This window comes from Aptenodytes patagonicus, chromosome 12 (assembly GCF_965638725.1).
Source record: "Aptenodytes patagonicus chromosome 12, bAptPat1.pri.cur, whole genome shotgun sequence".
Classification (NCBI taxonomy): Eukaryota; Metazoa; Chordata; class Aves; order Sphenisciformes; family Spheniscidae; genus Aptenodytes; species Aptenodytes patagonicus.
In genome coordinates this window covers 2,754,040-2,775,009 of record NC_134960.1, presented here as the reverse complement: position 1 = coordinate 2,775,009, position 20,970 = coordinate 2,754,040, and the positions used below count along the sequence as shown (strand labels likewise).

The following is a 20,970-nucleotide window of genomic DNA, read 5'->3' as shown; positions in this document are numbered from 1 at the left end:
GACTAAACAGAAGCCAACACCATTTGATAAACTGGCTAGACATGGAAGAAAATATTTAAAAACGGTATTTTCAAAGATAGTGCCGGTGCTGGGATACAGCATGAATCCAGACCTCTGTCTGATGAATCACAGCACTTTTTTTCTTCCCTAAAGTAAAACCTGGGTATAAGATAATTGCAAATAAAGGAAATGCTGAACTCATGCTGTTAAAGTAGCAGCATCTAGCATAAATCAGAAGAGAAAGTCTAAATGTGCGTATGAAGAGAAAAAAAAACTGGAGAAGCAAGCAGATGACAGGAAAGAATGACAAGGAAAATTAAACTAAAACAAGACTGATTTGAGGAAGTCCTTACAATGAAAGGAAGAAATAAAGTAATCTCATTGTCGCAGATATGACTCAGTGCACACTGAAAAAGTAACAATGACTGCAAAAAAAAAAGGGAAATTGGGTGCCAGAATCACAGAAAACGACAGCAATGTTCAGGCAGGTTTCTGAAGTTCATCAGTCAAACAGTGCTTTTGTCCAAATCTTCTCTTTCCCTGCTAGGTAACAGTTAAAGAGACAGTCACATCAACCACTGCAGTAAGACTGAACTTCTGAGGCTGAGGAAGGAAAGGACTGCAGCGGCAATACATCTCTTTGCACAGTCTGGCTTTTGAAAAGCTTGGTAATTCCCTTAAAACCACCCGGCACCGTCAGTAATCTGTTCAGGATACACCTATTTCTTTTCTTTCCGTTTAGACTAACAGAATTGCCTTTGACAGCGCAAATCAGATCTGACAAATGGGAAGTATTTTACCTTATAACCGCGAACATGGAATTGAAGTTCTTGCATTCTCGACAGTGGAGGGCAATTTTAATGAAATGCTTAATAATCTTCATTCTTTTGAGTTGGTTGGGCTCTGCTAAAATTTCCATGGCAACCCAGAACGTCTCTTGATTTATGACATCTTCAAACTGTTTCAGGTGAGCATTTCCTGTTTTGGAGTCCAGCTTATAAAGGTCATCGATGTATTCTGTAGGCTCAATATTGCGAAATAATTCAAAGTCTCTCATGGAAAGCTGAGTGGCGACCTCGATAGTGCTCAGCTGTAGGAGGGAAATTTGGCTCTCTCTCAGTAGCTCTTGAGCATCCTCATCTGAGCATAAGGTCTCTGTCTCCATATTGTTTTTTAGATAATACCTACAGAATAATTGAGTTACAATAAAAACGTTAGAGATGCTCTTCAAAGGATTTGTGAACACAAAGACACTGACCTACAGCAATCAACGTGGACATTACTGACAGCGCAGGGGTGTTTACGCGAGAGTATTTCCACGTTACTGTTGACAACCCAGTGTAAGAGGCAAAGACAGAGGCAAGAAGGGACAGCATAACCTTGTGCTTTAGCTGGTATAAGATACCATCATTACTGAAGTAAAAAAAACATTTCAAAAGCTGTTTTAATCTACCTCTTTGCTAATATTTTCTATACTGTACTCCATAATATGCTGTAGCTTTCACCTTCAGAAAAAGGTCAGTTACTTTTCCATTTGTAAATCCAGCAGCAAAATAACATTTTAAATACACATTAGTCCTGAGAAATCTCTTGTTAACGTATTTCTCCATTTCTTAGACAAATTTAGTGTGATTTTTTACATAAATTTAGTGTGGCATATTAATATTTACATGAAGCACATAGTATTCAGGAAATGAAAATGTATCTGGAAAATTCATTTCCATGGTCCCAAGCAGATCATTTTCAGATATACAAAAGTTTATTCCTCATAAATTCCCTCTGTTGCCTAGCAAAGACGACTGAAGAATTTTTTACTTAATAAACTTTCTTCTGGTATGGATCAGGTCATCAGATAAAACTGAAGCACTTAACATTTCAGAAACATTCATAACGGTTTATATAAAAATGGAAGAATTTATCTCAGGTTAGTATCAGTTCATTGCAACATGACATCACTGAGAAAGAAATTAATTGTTTGCTTTAATCCTGAAGTACATGTGGAGAGTGTCAGAACAAATGTAACTTTTTTCTTCTTAAGTGTAAGCCACTATATATGTTATCCTGATCTGCTACATTTAGTTATCATCAAGCAAGCTTGCTGTACATTTGGGGAGGGGTTCTTTGGGTGCAGAAGAGGAAGGTGAAACAAGGAAGAAAAAGAGGAGAGGGAAGTGTAAGTTACTGACATTAGCTTGCTTGTTCTTCTAACAGATACCTGTCTATTTTAATTAAAACATCCCTCTCCAATGTTTCTTTCGGCTGTTTCAATCCTAAAAGGCAAATAAATCCAAACCGAAATCACAACAAGGGCCCATTTACCGTCCATTGAGTTGAATCCTGTCGGCCAATTTTGAGAACTGATCTGGGAGTCTCCGTTGTTTGATGACTCCCTCAGGGCTGACAGACACTTCGCAGAGGGAGTAGGTTTCCGGGGCTCCCGTCAAGTTGAATTCGTGGACGGCGTGACTCACAACCTCTTTTGCTGTAGTGTCTTTGCTGATGATAATGTAACAACTCTGCTGATCTGCTTTGAAAACTCTTATTACCTGATCCGGAATATCTAAAAATAACAGAATTAACACCTTTAATGTATGAAGTTACTTGTCCCTTGAAAAGACACGAGGTCATTTACTGTCTCATTTGATAGCCAGAAAACAAAAAGCAGCTAGCAAGAAAAAAAGCCATGCTGGACTTCATAAATATTCATTAAAATAATCAGTCGTCTCCTTCAACTTCGAGAGGACAAAAAAAAAAGAGGACTTTTCTCCTCCCTGCGTTTCTACAACTCAATTACTTTATCATCCCATGACCACAATCAAAGTACAAGACATCTAGATATATTACTGAGCTGTACACTGTCCTTCTCAGCGTGTCTCAAAAACTTTGGCAGCATCATTCCTTCTTTGGCTCTTTTGTCTTTGCGAGAGCCAGAATCAACGTGCGTGCCAGGGTACCCTTCCCAGGGACGGGAAGCCATCGAGCACGCGTGGATGGGCTGCGGGCGGGAGGACGTGAAGAGGAAGGCAGATTTGGTTGCTCCCATTACTAGCTGCAAACTTTTACACTCTGTCTCTCACCCTGAAGGAACTAAGCTGCTGCCAGCAGTTAATTCTTTGGTTAGTGTACTTATTTATAGCACATTTTATGTATTATAAATGCATTAGAGAACAGCTTTATCTGAGGCAGCCTACAGCAGGAAATAAGTATCTAAAGAAACACGTTTAATGTACAGCTTGATGATTGGAAATAATTTGCTCCATTAGTTATTACAGAAGGCTTGATTTTCAAAATAAAACTGATTGGAAAAAAAAGAGTCAAGAGTCAGAGTGCACACTAATTTAAAACTCAGGGAAGCAGAGTTTTTCCCCTCCCTAAACTCTGAAGACTAAAACTTCACAAGTTTTCTGCAGACCTGAGAAGGTGGGAGGCTCTCACTGAGCCCTCAGCCACGTCTTCAGAGCCTGCAACTATTCAAAAACCATGTCGGAGGCAGATGTGCCATTAACTCCTGCATCAGAGATTCCCAGTGAGAGAAGTGAAGGGCTGTTATTACAGCAACAGCCTCCAAAGCAGCTCTTCACTTCTCTCACTGTTATTTGACCAGCCTTTAATAACCTCAGCGATAAATGCCAAATCCGTGGATTGAGGTATGCGACCTGCCACCTGAGGGGAGCCCCTGGATCGCCGGGCAGGGCAGCGAGTGCCGCGGGGAGGTAATGACCAGGCGTCCCTCTGCCCAAGGGGAATCAACACTTCTGCCAGGGGAATCAGCCTGCTGGGCTGTGCATCGAGGTCCTCCCAGCAGCAGCTCTCTGAGCACTGAGTTTTACACGCTGCTTACCCCATTGCCTATACATTAATTTTTTTCTGTCAAAATCCACCACTTAAGGAAGAAATGAAGATCTCTATTAATGGGGCAGTGACCTTGCATCAGGACTTAATGGTGTTATGGGGGCAAGTAGCAGGAATTTCAGGACAAAAAGTAAGCAGGTATTTTATGATTCAGCATCAAAAGTTTCTACCCATTGGAAAAAAGAAAGCCTCAACATCAGCTGTAAAAAAAGTCCCACTGGAAGATGGGATGAAACAGGGTGTTAAAAAAAAAATCTGATTGAAAACTAATTCTACTAACAGTTTCATTATTATGACTATCACATTACCAGAACAGTCTCATTAATAGTTGGGGACTAGTTGAATTTTAAAAGCTCCAAGCATACATGAATGGGGGCAATAAAAGTGAAAAATAAATATTATGTACTTATTTCAGAGTGAAAGTGGTGAAAATGACGCATTGAATAATTTGGGAAATGCCTGAACTGATAAAATCATAATAAATCAACAGAAGAGGCAAACATCTACACCTTGGTATCAACATACCTAAAAAAAAAAAATAATCAGAACACACTCAAGGTATAAAACCAAAAACTGAAATGTAATTGGGGGGGCGGGGAAGAATCACCATGCAACCAAAACTTAGTGTAACTTGTGACAGGTGAGGGAAACACATTGCAAGCACATGTCTGTCTTCATGGTCTTTGCTTTTAAGCAGGTAAACATTAATAAAAATTATTTTCTTACGCATGTTCAGCTTGTGTTGACAATACAAAACACGTTTCAAGTTTGCATGCACATAATTTTAGTTATTCAGAGTCCAACAAAAGAACAAACTAAATCTCAAACTACGTTATCACCTAAAACTTCAGTTTCTATAAAAGGGATGTAAGCAACTTCGCTTCTCTGTGACCTTGCTTTAAAGGAATGAAGTAACCTGCCAGTGTGTCGGTGGCAGAAATGGGAATAAAACGCAGGTCTCAGCCTCCGTACAGCACTGTGCCCATAAAGGGAACCTATGGATTTGTTTTAAGGGAAGATTACAGGGCACAAGACTATCTAAATGCCCTAACTAATAACTATGTCAATGCAACATATGAAAGCGTTAAGTTTAACAGGCAAGCCATGCAATATTAACGTCTACAGGATGCTATACATCAGGATACTTACAGTAAAACCCAACAGCTGCGGGCAGGAAAAAAAGAAAAAAACTGTGTCAACACCAAATCAAGATGTTTACAAAACTTTTCAAGTGTATGTAGTACACTGTCAGAAATATTTTGGTTTTCTCTGCCATTCAAAAATGACAGTATATTTGTTATAGTAAACTTAAAGGTAAGAAGGACTAGTTATCAACATTTCATATTATGCAGTAACTTGTGTAATATTAAATGAAGATTCTTAGAGAACATGCGTGTAGCTCTCATGCAGACAGCAAGAACCTGGATTTGCAGCAAAAAGGGAACTTATTTGCTGTGGATATTTATGCACTTGATAGGATGTATCTGTGTACATCCCTTTCAAAGGGGAAATGTGCAAGTTTACATAAACATAAGGAAGTCATAGCCACAAGGCACTTTACAGAATATGTAATTATGCACAGAACTTACACTTGAAAAAGGGAAACAAGATTCTGACTTGACATGTTTACAGGCAGCTGCATTTAACAACAAATGCCTCCTGCAGCCACCCCATAAACTGTATTCCTACAGTAATAGCAATGAAAGCATAGGCTACACGTCTCAAAACATTTTGCCGTTTTTCAGACATATAGTTGAATATACGTAATGTTTGTAAAACATTAAACATTAATATCACTATGCTGGTACCATGGCAGTCCTATTCTATCCACAATACTGCTTGAAATATATACTCAAAGATGGTGGATGGACAAGTCAAATCACCAGGAGTACTGGTATTGGGAAGAGATGACAAAAGAGAAAGGTGCAGACAAGGACAACCTGCTTCCACCAGAGCTGTGGTAAACTCCAGCAGATCAAAGACTCTCAGAGGTGGCAAAATACATTACTTTGTAAAAACAAGCTAAGTGTCACATTACAAAAAAAGCAGGCAAGAGGTTCAGGCAGTTTGGATTTTCAGCAAATCTCCAGTTTGGAGCTGTTAGGGCCGCAAGATAAACAGGTAACTGCACTCGGCATGTTTGATGCTGGTAAAAGATGTAATTTTCCCCCTGAACCAGCTGCCTTCTAATCATCCTGTAAGTCAAGCTAATGCTGCTGTTTTACCTGAAGGATTAGAGAAATCCAGAATGCTAGTTGTAGGCTGCAACAGGTCCGGGCTACTGGATGAGAGCGTTCCTGGAATAGGCATGATGGCCAGGCTGTGTCTGCACTGCCGAGTCCCAACGATGCTGTCGTCCTGCGACTGGCTCACACTGCCATCACTGCAAAACAATTTTGTTTCAATTTTGTGCATTAAGCTCCTTATATTCATCTTGGGATGAATGAAACTAAGAAAAATAATGGCACCCAGATGTTTTAATTACACGTTGTAGACAGGCTTTCAAAACAAGGACAGAGGAAAAGCATCTTTGAAAGTGTTCACTGGGAGAGAAAAGGTATTTTGGTCTTGTTCTGCATTTATGGGTCAGATTTGCTGCATTTTTTAAAAAAACATAAGCAACACGGGCATAATGACTGAAGATACCAAGCAACTAAAATATCACAACTTAGTAAGGAACAATTACTTTTTGACCAGAAGAGTCTGACAAACCTGAACAGTTTTGGAGGCAAGATGCTGAATCGGGTCTTGTCTAAAATTTTCCTGATTCTGTTTCTCCCACCAGATACAGTGTTTGCTTTCATTTTCTTGTTTCCTTTTTCACGGGGGAACATCTGCTCCACATCTCCAGGCATATCTGGGATAGAGTAACGGTTGTTTTTCTTTTCTGCAATTTTTGGAATATGTGGAATTCCATTCTTCTCTTGTCCTATCCTGCAGAGCAGCTCCTTAAACACTGTTAAGAGAAGATACAATCATTGTGATTTACCTTTGCACACTTAAAAATTCACAGTGAAGTCGTCTTTCCCCTCAAACCTTTTGCTTCCCACATCCCTGCAGAAAAAGTGAACCAAAGAGTTACAAACCAGGCAATATATTGCATTTTAATTTTGATGGGTGTGGGTCTTTTCCCATTTAAGTTTTGCTTTTCATTACCTTGGCAGAAAGAGTAACCCCTAAATGTTCAATAAAAAAGATCAAACATTCTGCATAGCAGAATTCTCCTAACTACTTCTGAAATTAGCACATATCACAGCAAATTTAATAGACCTAGTCTACCATTACCAGATAGATAATAAGGAAACATTGCCTTCACGGCAGCTAGCTCTATGTATTTATTGACTTTTTTGTCTGCATCTTTTAGGTAACGGAGTGCAGATGCTTCCTCAAGAATAACTGCAAGACAGACTGATATTTTCCAAAACTGCCTTTGTTTTCTTTTAGTAATACTACTGAACAGAAGCTGCATCAAATTTCCTATTGCATTTATCAAACTAAGCCAGTCTATTACCAACACTGACATTCCTGAAGATATAAACACTATCTTTTCCATGGAATTATGTTCTTTGTGTTTCTTCCCACATATAAAAAGTGAAAACAAATTGATCAAATTGGTTTATCAATACAAATTATTTTTTAATGATCTTTTAAAAATCTTTTTAAATCACTCAAGCCAGAAATTCAGTATTTTCTGTTGAAAACATGGTAATAGTGGGAGAATGCAGAACTGTACAGAGCCAATTTCTCAGATGGTCCCTACGAGCAAGACAACCAGGATTTTCTGTATAAAAAGTCCTAGCCAAATTGCATATTTCGATTAGGTAACAAAATTTAAGAGTACAAGCCTTCCCAGTACAGATTCAAAGATAAGAATTGCTTTTTATCAGCGCCAGGCACTTAGCACTCAATTAAAAAAACAGGATAGTAAGTATCGCTGTTGAAAAATTGCTTCAAGACATGAATTCATTAAAACGTATCAGGGACATCACCCTGAAATTATATCAGCTAGCAGGAAGAGGTTAGAATCCACTCATAAATGAATGTTGCTTTTATTTATAATACAAATGAACAATCTATCACTGCCTCGGTTACAGTTACGCTTTATTTTACTTCATTTCACATTAGTCTGGACCACTGGTTACCATAGTTGTTTTATGCTTTTTTGGAATTACAGAATCATAGAATTGTTTAGGTTGGAAAAGACCTCTAAGATCGAGTCCAACCGCAAACCCAGCACTGCCAAGTCCACCACTAAACCATGTCCCTAAGCGCCACATCTACACGTCTTTTAAATACCTCCAGGGATGGCGACTCAACCACTTCCCTGGGCAGCCTGTTCCAATGCTTGACAACACTTTCCGTGAAGAAATTTTTCCTAATATCCAACTTAAGCCTCCCCTGGCACAACTTGAGGCCATTTCCTCTTGTCCTATCGCTTGTTACTTGGGAGAAGAGACCAACACCCACCTCGCTACAACCTCCTTTCAGGTGGTTGTAGAGAGCGATGAGGTCTCCCCTCAGCCTCCTTTTCTCCAGGCTAAACAACCCCAGTTCCCTCAGCCGCTCCTCAGCAGACTTGTGCTCCAGACCCTTCACCAGCCTCGTTGCCCTTCTCTGGACACGCTCCAGCACCTCGACGTCCTTCTTGTAGTGAGGGGCCCAAAACTGAACACAGTATTCGAGGTGCGGCCTCACCAGTGCCGAGTACAGGGGCACGATCACTTCCCTGCTCCTGCTGGCCACACTATTTCTGATACAGGCCAGGATGCCATTGGCCTTCTTGGCCGCCTGGGCACACTGCCGGCTCATGTTCAGCCGGCTGTCGACCAGCACCCCCAGGTCCTTTTCCGCCAGGCAGCTTTCCAGCCACTCTTCCCCAAGCCTGTAGCGCTGCATGGGGTTGTTGTGGCCAAAGTGCAGGACCCGGCACTTGGCCTTGCTGAACCTCATACAGTTGGCCTGGGCCCATCGATCCAGCCTGTCCAGGTCCCTCTGCAGAGCCTTCCTACCCTCGAGCAGATCAACACTCCCGCCCAACCTGGTGTCGTCTGCCAACTGACTTGAGGGTGCACTCGATCCCCTCATCCAGATTGTTGATAAAGATATTGAACAGAGCTGGCCCCAATACCAAGCCCTAGGGAACACCAGGGCCCTTGTGACCAACTGGATTGAACTCCGTTCACCACAACTCTTTGGGCCCGGCCATCCAGCCAATTTTTTACCCAGCGAAGAGTACGCCCGTCCAAGCCATGAGCAGCCAGTTTCTCCAGGAGAATGCTGTGGGAAACAGTGTCAAAGGCTTTACTAAAGTCTAGGTAGACCACATCCACAGCCTTTCTCTCATCCACTGAGCGGGTCACGTTGTCATAGAAGGAGATCAGGTGAGTCAAGCAGGACCTGCCTTCACAAACCCATGCTGACTGGGCCTGATCGCCTGGTTGTCCTGTACGTGCTGCGTGACGGCACTGAAGACGATCTGCTCCGTAACCTTCCCCGGCACCGAGGTCAGGCTGACAGGCCTGGAGTTCCCTGGATCCTCCTTCCAGCCCTTCTTGTAGATGGGTGTCACATTTGCTAACCTGCAGTCAAGCGGGACCTCCCCGGTTAGCCAGGACTGCTGATAAAGGATGGAAAGTGGCTTGGTGAGCACTTCTGCCAGCTCCCTCCGCACCCTTGGGTGGATCCCATCCGGCCCCATAGACTTGTGTGTGTCTGAGCGGTGTAGCAGGTCGCTAACCGTTTCCCCTTGGATTATGGGGGCTTCATTCTGCTCCCTGTCTTCCAGCTCAGGGGGCTGGGTACCCGGAGAACAACTGGTCTTACTGTTAAAGACTGAGGCAAAGAAGGCATGAAGTACCTCAGCCTTTTCCATCCTTGGCCACTATGTTTCCCTCCGCACCCAGTAAAGGATGGAGATTCTCCTTAGCCCTCCTTTTGTTGCAAATGTATTTACAGAAACATTTTTTATTGTCTTTTATGGCAGTAGCCAGATTAAGTTCTAGTTGGGCTTTGGCCCTTCTAATTTTCTCCCTGCGTAACCTCACGACATCCTTGTAGTCCTCCTGAGTTGCCTGCCCCTTCTTCCAAAGGTCATAAACTCTCCTTTTTTTCCTGAGTTCCAGCCAAAGCTCTCTGCTCAGCCAGGCCGGTCTTCTCCGCCAGCTCATCTTTCGGCACATGGGGACAGCCTGCTCCTGCGCCTTGAAGATTTCCTTCTTGAAGAACGTCCAGCCTTCCTGGACTCCTTTGCCCTTCAGGACTGCCTCCCAAGGGACTCTTGTCAAGCAGCCTCCTAAACAAGCCAAAGTCTGCCCTCTGGAAGTCCAAGGTGGCAGCTCTGCTGAGCCCCCTCCTTCCTTCTCCGAGAATCAAGAACTCTATCATTTCATGATTGCTATGCCCAAGACGGCCTCCAACCATCACATCACCCACAAGTCCTTCTCTGTTCACAAACAACAGGTCCAGCGTGGCACCTTCCCTAGTTGGCTCATTCACCAGCTATGTCAGGAAGTTGTTATCTTCCACACACTCCAGGAACTGTTTCCTCTCCGCTGTACTGTATTTCCAGTGGACATCTGGTAAGTTGAAGTCCCCCACAAGAACAGGGGCTAGCGATTGTGAGACTTCTCCCAGCTGCTTATAGAATATTTCGTCTGCCTCTTCATCCTGGTCGGGTGGTCTATAACAGACTCCCACCATGGCATCTGCCTTGTTGGCCTTCCCACTGATTCTTACCCATAAACACTCAACCCTATCGTCACCATCATTAAGCTCTAGACAATCAAAACACTCCCTAACGTACAGGGCTACCCCACCACCTCTCCTTCCTTGCCTGTCCCTTCTGAAGAGTTTATAGCCGCTCCAGTTGTGCGAGTCATCCCACCATGTTTCCGTGATGGCAACTATATCAGAGTTTTCCCAATTATGCTAATAAGCAACTGCTAGGATCTTGAAATCTTTTACCTGCACAGTGATAAACAGAAAATAATAACTGAAAAGAAAATCAATAGCGAACAAGGGCAGCTAACTGGAGGAAGAAAATAAGAAAAGGAAACCATCAGGTCTCAGATACAACTACAGAGGAAGGAGCTATCCTGTGCACGGTCTCATTCTTTCTGTAGCTATGGTTATTCTGTTGCCTGAACAGGATTATGGAAAAAGAACAGATGGTTTGACTGAGATTTTAAGGGGTATTTATGTGTTTATATTCACATTGACAATTAAAAGCGAACATTTATATGTCATACCGGTTTTTATATCCCCTTTTCCATTTTAGATATAAAGACAATTTATCTTATTGTTCTTACAGCCATTATAAAAAGTTTTACGAAAGCCCAGTTTTACATTTTTGCTGTTTCTTGGCAAAAATATTTTGGCCCAGGTCCCTTGGCTCTGTTTCAGCCATATCGCACGAAGGGACACTAAAGCCGCTTAAACAGTCATTTGAGGATTTCTCAGGGAGTAAAGAGCTGGCTATGCTGGCTTTGTGCCACTCAATGTGCAGCCCTTGGCACACAAGAACTTATCCGAGCAAATGGAGGCACAATGAGGGGACTTCTGCACAACTGTTCACTCCTAGAGCAAGTTAGGGGGGAAAAAAAAAAAAAGGTGGAATCTTATGGCACTTCTAAAGCCAGAAAGAGTGGAGTTTTTCTTCACGCACACAAAAATACATCATATATAAAGTCTACTCACCAAAAATGTTTGTTTTTACAGTAATGGAAAGATGAGTGTTGTTCCTTAAGATTTCCAGAGCTTTTACAAAGGTAATGTTCTCAAAATTCTGTCCATTTACTTCCATTATCTTTAAGAAGAAATAAAAATTGAACTATTAGGAGAACAACTGTTTACAACAGAGTTACAAATACAAAGGTGATAATACAGGCACAGCAAGTACTTCCCAGAAGTTATCATCTTTATAGCAGTTGTAGAATGAAAACATTCCTTGTAAAATAACTATTTTGATCATGTCAGTGAAGTTGTATCTTGTAAACAAGCCAGGACCTCCCATTTCTACCTGCCAAATACTTTAACCAAATTTATCTTTGTGATAACATGACATTCTTGCAATTAGGAATTACACCTGAATCAAAAATGGTGGATCACGCACCGTAGAACTGATGTTACAACCAAAGGCCAGATCTTCACCTGGCGTGAACTGTCATTGCTCCACCAGCCTCAGTAAGCTGGGATGATTTATATTAGGTGTGAATCAATCCAACAAAACAATCTGATGGCTTCCACCTAACCATATCTCCAAACAGAAAGTTTCCTAAAATAACCACAATTTAGTTTCTGTTCCCATTCTGGTTTAAATATTTTAAATATTTTGAAAACCATTTAATAGAAACCCATTTAACACATGTACACTGAAGCGGAACTGTGGTATTCACAATAGAATACTAGCCAGTTAGTATTTCAGTAAACAGCATATTCTTTTTGTTGGTAACACTACAGTTGGTTGAACCAGAATTTTTTTTTAATAAAATAAAAGATGGATATTTTAAACTAACTTTATTCTTTTTACCTGATCCCCACGCTTGAGTCCAGCTTCTGCTGCTTTACTGCCCATTTCCACAGTCTCTACAAAAATACCAAAACCCTTGTCGCTTCCTCCAAGGAGGCTGAAAAACAGTGGCGAATCTCTAGAAGGTTTTTGCAGGGTAATTTGTCTCCATTTTGCTTTGGCAGCACAGGCAATATTCAGCAATCTGAGATGTCCTTTCATTTTCTGCAACACAGAAGACACAAAATGGAGTGCAATGTTTCATTTACTAGAAATGGAAAAACAGTTGTGAAAAAAAGCCAAGTGCCAGAAAAAGGACTTAGGATGCCATGTATCCAAGTCTTACTAAATAAACCTTCTCCTCTTTTGCAGTAATGCAAAAACACATAAATGAGTGCTATATGTACTATTTCATGTGGGCTTTACATCTAAATATATATTTAAGAACAAATACATCCATGTTAAAAGCCATCTATTGACTGTTAAGACTTACAGACTACAACATGTTAGTCACTGGTAACACACTGGAAAATGAAAGTGCGTAACATCAGAAAGTATGACAGTCATTCTTTTTTGCTCCTACCGTATCTTCCAAGTTCTTTTCAAATTCTTCCAGAAATCGAGTCATAGCAGGATCTCCTTCAAAGTCATTAAAATGATTGTTCACCCACAGTAAGACCACTCTGGTAACCTGTGGGGAAAAAAAAATTATGTATATATAAAGGTACCTATGATTCTTCTTCTATAGGCTTTAATCTATAAGCAAAGAAGAATACAAGGACGTGGCAGAATAACATATGACAGATTACTGCTTCTGTTAAACAGAAGCAGAAGACATTTACACTCAAAATCATCTTCTCTTTTCCTTTATTTGTGGAAACAAATGAAAAATAAAAAAACCAAACATTTTTGTACCTAACTGGCTACATCACCCGGTACTTACTGGTACACAAATCCATCTTCAGTTAACTCTTCCTTATGCTGTTTATAAAACTTATCTTTTTAAAGCATCCTAATGATCTCCTTAAAGAAAGTTCTAGGAAGTATGTTGTGATAATAAAAAGACTTCTTTTAAGAAATTTTAGTTAAATCTTCAGGTTGCTTTTGTACGTGCTACAGAGTTACTACCATTCATGATAAAGTCAGTCTGACAACTATTTTATCCATCCACATAATAGAAAAAGGTTAATCTACAGCAGTTTCTCTTCTAAAAATAAACAGTTTCCGCTTTTATTTGCTGAGACAGTTTTCTTTTACGTTCCTTTTCTTAAAAAACAGTAGTTGCCAAAATGAACAGCATGGAAAAAGCTAAGAAGAGAAGCAGTAACCACAGCAAAAGACCCCAGACAATTTCCTACGCAAAAAATTACAGCGTTTTGATAGTCTGTTGGGTTTCCTTCAGCTCAAAGCTAGAACACATAAAACCGCTGGCTAAGAATGTTACTGCCATAATTTTCAACAAATTGGACATGGATGTAAGTTCCAGACTACGAACATTTCTCATGTGTATGTACATACAGTTACATAGAGTTGAACCTCGTTCTATTTATGGAAGCATTTTTATCAACTGCACCTGTCTTGAGCAGAGTTTAAGTACAGAGTCTGTAATAAGCTGCTCAAACAAAATGTGCTCAATACACTGAAAAGCTCTACAGTAGAAAATTAAGGAAGACAAGCACAATGCTGTTGTGAGAAGAAAGATGGTAAGTCCAAGAGATCATGAACACAATTGCCCTGCGTTTCTGGTGAAAAAGGATTTCAGAGACTGGCATTTACATCTTTAAATTAAATAGAAAACAGTATTTATCATTCTGCAGAAGAGAAGCAGTTTCACACTTAATTTAGAATAGTACACTATACGCATACAACACACTGGAGAATCCTTTCTTGATACTAGTGAAAAATACTTTGCTTTAAAACAGTTCATATAAAATAGCTGGAGCATAATCCTAGTTTATCAGCAACACAAAAAGGAATCAATTCGGAGACATTTCCACCAGAAATACTAATCTCTTAGACTCAAACCAACCTTATCCCTGAGGCTGTCCACTGTGAACCATTCCAAGAGTTTATTTCCAACTTCCAGGGGGCTTGTTAGAAATGTTCTGTACGTTAAAAGGAAATCTTCAATGTAGGTTGGATCCACAATAGAATGTTCTTCTATTAAGTGCATGATGAGTCGCTCAGGTGTTGCCTTAAAAATTAAATGCAAAAAATAACTGATATCTCTCATCACTACCTCTCTCTAGAGAGTATCTTAACATAAAACCATGTGAACAGAATACTCCCTTTTCAAGTTTCACTTACGGCAAACTCGGGAGAAAACACACTAACGTGTTTAATCAAATCTTCATGCTTCTCTCAGCCCAAATGTTTTGCATAGGTAATACCTGGCTAAAACAATTAGTAACTTCCCTTAATTTTACTTTTAATAAACAGTTTAAGTTCCTCTTCCAGATTACAAAAAGCAGGTCAATACATAAAGATGCACAAAGGGTGCTCCCAATACAAAACTCAATATATGTGCTGAAGAGGTCTAACTTTATTAAAAGGGAGATGGAAGTAAATTTGTAGAATAATATAAATTCCTTCCAATCATTTTTTTTAAGCTGAGACAGACAAAACTGAGTAAGTGTTCTAGAATCAAACCAAAATGGTATTTATTTACTAATAAATAAAGGTTTAATAGATTAATGGAAAGCATAGAAAGAAATTCACCTTGATAACTATGTGTCCTTTTCTGGTTCCACTGCGATCCAGCTCCCTGTGCTCCTTCACCATAACAATTTCTCCTTCTTCCTCCACTTTATGAGTGTTTTTTTCCACGTGGTTCAGAATCCTCCAGTAGTCTTGCTGGGCTATACACACAAACTGCCCCCAAACAACACGGGATTGTTAATAAATATCCAAAACATGAATGTATCCCCATCTCTGAGCTGCTTCAACACAATCACAATAGCACAGCATTTGATGCCAACCCCACTCTGTTCTGCCCAATTACACAAGACAGAAAGTTAGAAATAGAAGACAAATAGAACCGGTCACCTTCTTACGTCTCCAAAAGGCTGTTTGAATGGGCTAAACATATAGAGGACAAAGCCTGTAAGAGGTCGAAATGGATATTTTCTATTTATCTGTTCTTACTGCGTGTCAATCACATACACAGCATGACTGGGGGGACTAAGCTTACACTTCAGCACAAAGCAGAAGTTCCTGTTTCTCACACGACAGCAGCGTGAAATAAATCCCAGCTACTAAAGAGTGTACAATTAACTCAACATCAGCAGAGCCCTTGACCCGTAACATAGCAACCTCCTTTTTTCTGCTCCGGAAATAAAGATCGTGCCTTAAGATGAAAGTAGTCTGTTTTCTTTTATTAGATGCTTAAAAATACGAGGTAGTTGTACAGAATTGTAATCTTACCTGACAATCATCTACTTTGGTTCTGACCACTCCATTCATGTACTGTTTGTCCAGAGAGGGAGTAATCCCAAAACTATTTCCCATACACAGACTCTCACTCTTCCCATCAGGATAGGTGATTTCCACTGTGCCGTTTAAAATAACATACCAAGAATCAAGCTAGAAGTAAAAAACAAATTTAAAAAGTGAAGCTAATTCACCAACTTTTATAAGCTGTTCCAATACTCTCATCTCAGAAAGGCTTATTCTTGCAGTCTCCAGTTTGTTGTCACAACAGTTTTGCAACATTTAATTCACTAAAAATGTGCACTGTAAGGCAAGCAACAAAGATGACTGAAACAAGAATGCTTTTCAGCACTCTTCATTCATTTCAGAACTAATTCAGTAAGGAGGAATGCTGATCAATAGATTGCTTTTTTAATCAGTGGGCTAATTGCTACAATATATTTATACTGTTTAGTGAGAATGAACACTCTTCCCCTGGGTACCCATTTGATCACCACCAGGGACGAGAGTCTACCTAGTCCTCTCGGAGGGATGACCTGCTATGGCCGTTCCAGATGTCTTGATCCAAGGACAGAGAGAGATTTCAAAAGTGATTCAGAGCACCTATGTTGAGAGCCTGACCACTGACTAATTTGAACATCTGTCTCCTCCCACTGAATGTGTATGGCAACTGCTCCTAATTTAGACATTTATGCTGTAATACCTACATTGCTGGGCAAGGATACCTCTCCATGTTAGTATTTAAAAAAACTGCATTATAAGAAGAGAGTTATTTTACCAATGGAAATGATGCATTCTTCTATGCCACAAATAATCTTTGAAATAAACTCCTCCAGATGTTAGTACTTACCTGATAATAACATACTGAATGCTGGTTCATGTCTATACTTGGCCACGCTGAAGTCTTGAACAAGATAGAAACACACAGGCAGAATATCCCAAAGGGATGGGCTAAGGTTTGGGGATTTTGGACATGGGTCACGGTGAGAGAAGAATTCTCTAACTTCCAGGGGCGGGAGAGGTGCGGAGATGGGAAACAGATTTTCCAGCCCTTCACCCCCAGATGCCCTCGCTAACCTGCTGCCTATAGCACTCAAATTGTGTTGGAAGCAGTCACTTACTTCTTGGCTGTCTTCAAGTATGATGGCTCCTGCTTGCTCTACTACTTCAAATATCATCACTGAGCAAAGTTCTCTTCTCACAGACATAGTCATGTTTGCAAAGGCAGGGAGTTGATGCATAAATTCCAGTAATTGCTCTGTTAGACAAAGGAAACATTGGTATGAAGACTGCAAGGCCAAGGGGTTCCTTAGATACCTTACCCTCCACAGATATATTAAAACTCAATTAAATTCACGGAAAAATTGCTCAGTGGTGTTACAATCCCCATTAGTGCCTGTGGCTAAATGAGCCCAGTATGCGTTTTGTCATCAACAACCAGAACTCGGCTCGACAGTCTTGATCGTGTTCTGATTGACTCTTACGGCAGCAGTCTGGCTAGAGTGTAAAAGCACTTCAGCTTCAAACATTTAGAAAAATTAAAAATACCCTTACAGTAGAATAATTGTAAGCTTGATAGGAGCATGAAATGACTCTCTAGTGTTTAGAGAAGTAAGCTGAAGTACATAGCATAGCGCAAATTTTACTATTAAACTAATGCCAATTTCTAGTTAAACACTGCAGTAAATTATTTTAATCTTAAATGTTTTCCAGTTTACAATTATGTAAATCTATACTGCAGTAATAGTATATTTTCTTTGACGTTTAATAACTAATTCAACAGTTTCAGGCAGTCAAAATTACCTTGCTACCTATCCCTCCCTTATATCAACACATACAATGACTGTAATACTTAACATCTTAAGCATCTCAAGGACTGTTTTTTAAAATCCTTAGTTCCTCAGAACAAATACTCTCTCAGATAGTAAGAGGAGAAATCATTCAATTAACAGCATCACTAGAGCAAAGCGATCTCTGGAAAGCATAATTCGTAATTATGAGGATATACATGTAACATTAACTCATTAAACAGTTTTCAGATATGCTTCTCTTACAGATGTTACACGATATAGTTTTACATAAAGATCTTTTTTTTTTTTTTTCTCCTCACCAATATCATCATCAGTTTTATCTGCAGGCTCTTTCTCAAGGCACTCTCGTACAACATCTCGCCCTAGAAGCGGATCTGAAGTTCTATCAATATCTTCATCCTCCTCCTCTTCTTCATCTTCAGAGTCTACAGGTGCTTCTGGAAGACCTGTTAAATCAACGTCTCCCATCTCACTTTCTGTAGCCTACAAAGAAAACATCCATCAGACAAAGAGTTCAGTATCTTCAGTTTAATGATTTATGGTCTTATCTTCAGTAGCTAACACAACAAAAGAAATCCCGTGACCAGCAATTCAAACCAGAAATTGTAATAGCTCCCTTTCTGAACACTAAAAAAAAAAAGCCATGTTACACTGAAATCTACAGTTACAGGATGGTACAAATATATACCACTGGCATAAAGCAACACCATGCTACAGGAGTCATGATCACAAGTCTGAAAAGAAAATTAACATACATGGACATTTGTTCTCTGTCTTTACTGATATCCCTCCGTGCCCGCAATGAACTACAGGCAATATAAACCCATCAATATTAACCGTGTGACACAGGAAAAAACAAGGCAGACTGAGTGGCTAAAATGAAAAGGATTTGATCTCATTTTTAATTTTGGTGTTATAACGTGGATTTTAATCCTGGCACAGAGCAAGTATTGTCAGGTGGAGTATTTAAATTGGGGGGGGGGCTGTAAGGATGACTGTTCTTTTCCTCTATTGGCTAATTATCATTTTATAGCATTTACTCTTTCTTGCGAATTCATGTAAATAAAATGTTTTTTCACAATTCAAGAGTCTGTATTATTAATGAAATAATAATATAATTCAGTAACACCATTGGTTACCCAATGCCTGCAGATGCATTTCTACTGTCATCAATAGATGGCAATATAGGTATCACACTGAGCAGACACATGAAGCAACGGTGAAAGAGAATGCAACACTGGCAACAAAAAGCAGAATCACATAGGAATCACTTGCAATAATTCCTTATGTAAAGTTTAAATGATGTAATTGCATGAAAATAACTTTCCAAACAGATGGAAGCCAAAAAAAATAGTAGTTTCAAATTTTCAATTTCCATAGAGTAGTTGCTCAATCACATTTTTTTTTTTTTAGTTTAAACCAGCACACAAATCATTTTTCTGTTCAAATTCAAAAATTTGAACAACAAGATGTCTCACTGAGAAGTAGAAGGCAATTATATAGAGACTTGCAGAAAATAGAGATTATTGTTTTAAATGAACACATTTACAATGCTCACTTTCACTTTAAATGAAATCTTTGAGATTCTACAAAAACACTGATGACAAACTCATGCATCAAATACTCTGCATGTTCACAAAACCTCCAAAATAAAGGATGGGGTCCTGTCCAACCTGACTTTGAACACTTACAGTGATGGGGCAGCCACAACTTCTGTGGGCAACCTGTTCCAGTGGCTCAGCACCCTCATCATAAAAAATTTCTTCCTAATATCCAAGCTAAGTCTACCCTTTTTCAGTTTAAAACCACTGCCCCTTTTCCTGTCACTACAGGCCCTGGTAAAAAGTCTTTCTGATAAGCCCCCTTTAAGTACTGAAAGGCTGCAGTGAGGTCTCTCCAGAGCCTTACTCCCTTTTCTCCAGTCACTGGGGACTTCACCTGACTGCCATGACTTTTCAAGTAAGATGGAGAGTGCCTTAGCAACTACATCAGCCAACTGCCTCAGGACCCTGGGATGCATCACGTTGGGTCCCATGGACTTGCGTATGTTTAGGTTCCTCAGGTAGTCTCAAACCTGATCTTCTCTTACCATGGGAATGAATTCGTTCCCCCAGACCCCGCCTTGAGGTTCAGGGACTTGAGAGATGTTGGAAGAGTGACTACCAGTGAAAACTGAGGCAAAAAATTTATTGAGTACCTCAGCCTTCTCCATGTCACTAGTTCTCCTGCCTTATTTATGGGGCGGGGAGAGGAGTATATCTTCTTTAATCTTCTTTTGCTGACCAGCGTACCTGTAGAAGCCCTTCTTGTTATTCTTCACATCCCTTGCCAAATCCAGCTCCAACTGTGCCTTACCTTTCCTGAACCCAACCCTACACATCCGGGCAGTGACCCTATATTCCTCCCAGGATACATGTCCCTCGTGCCACTGTATGCATTTCCTTCTTGCACTTCAGTTTGACCAGGACGTCCTTACTCAAACATGCTGGTCTCCTGCCTTCCTTGCCTCATAAAAACCACTCATTTTAAGTGATTTAATCACAGCAGCCTGCACTGCCTCCACCTTCCTACACGCTCCATGTTTATCGGCTAATGCAAGCCCCAGCACACTGACAGATGAGCAGCATTTCCTTCTTCCACTAGACAGAAAAATACCGGGGTTTAGATATGGACCTTGGACCTTTGAGCTTGTCCTCATTTTAATAATTAGCCAGCAAACCTAATAGATGAGGCTTAAATGATTTAACATAAATATTTCTTTCAGAGGAGGGTAACAATATATATAGGGTTAAACCTGTTTTACATTACATCACTTTACTGGCTCGTGTAGCTCACATTAACAGTTTTGGAATTAAGCCCAAGTGCAAATTGTGCTTGGAGAGTCTCAGCAGCACGTGATCAGTACAGCATTTTATTCAAGGACTATTCTAGCATTTCTTCATCTAAATAGCCACAATGTATATCAACTTTTCCAGGCAGAGTAAGACAGACTGCAGTACTAATTCCCACTTTGATAACCTCAAGCTAAGATAACAAAACCGAGGCTATAGGTTCTACAGAAAAGTGATTCTTTAAAATTTTCATTGTATATCCTACATAGGACAACAAGCAAATCTTCTCTTTTCTTGATAAATAAGTTATAATTTAATCAAGCTGTGAAATAAGAGATGGTCCTCAAACTGTGTTTCAAAGATTACGTGCAGATGGTTGACAAAACGTTGGCAGGTCAGGCAGTGCTGGAAGGAACAGGAAGGATTTTGTTCGTAAAGCTGCCTGCAGAAGTAGCAGCTCTTCCCAAGCATGATGCCCCAGCTGTTTCCATTGTCAAATATCAAAATCATTCTTAACAGCAACATTTATGAACTACTAATT

The 20,970-nt window shown here is 40.1% G+C and overlaps 1 protein-coding gene across 6 annotated transcripts in view; it reads right to left on the bottom strand.

Annotated features, from left to right (window-relative positions):
• Positions 1-20,970, bottom strand: part of RAPGEF6 (Rap guanine nucleotide exchange factor 6) — a 137,572-nt gene that overhangs the window by 30,703 nt on the left and 85,899 nt on the right. For 4 of the 6 annotated variants that reach the window (XM_076350463.1, XM_076350466.1, XM_076350465.1 and 1 more), the window contains 13 exons: positions 17,898-18,081; positions 16,909-17,045; positions 15,782-15,940; positions 15,077-15,229; positions 14,388-14,552; positions 12,942-13,049; positions 12,380-12,583; positions 11,548-11,656; positions 6,565-6,808; positions 6,078-6,235; positions 5,002-5,016; positions 2,320-2,560; positions 801-1,184 (listed from right to left, as the gene is read on the bottom strand). In XM_076350463.1, coding sequence (XP_076206578.1) covers positions 801-1,184; positions 2,320-2,560; positions 5,002-5,016; positions 6,078-6,235; positions 6,565-6,808; positions 11,548-11,656; positions 12,380-12,583; positions 12,942-13,049; positions 14,388-14,552; positions 15,077-15,229; positions 15,782-15,940; positions 16,909-17,045; positions 17,898-18,081 — 2,261 coding nt within the window. The remainder of the gene's footprint in view (positions 1-800; positions 1,185-2,319; positions 2,561-5,001; positions 5,017-6,077; positions 6,236-6,564; positions 6,809-11,547; positions 11,657-12,379; positions 12,584-12,941; positions 13,050-14,387; positions 14,553-15,076; positions 15,230-15,781; positions 15,941-16,908; positions 17,046-17,897; positions 18,082-20,970) is intronic. The other 2 variants (XM_076350464.1, XM_076350469.1) reach the window with 1 other exon arrangement.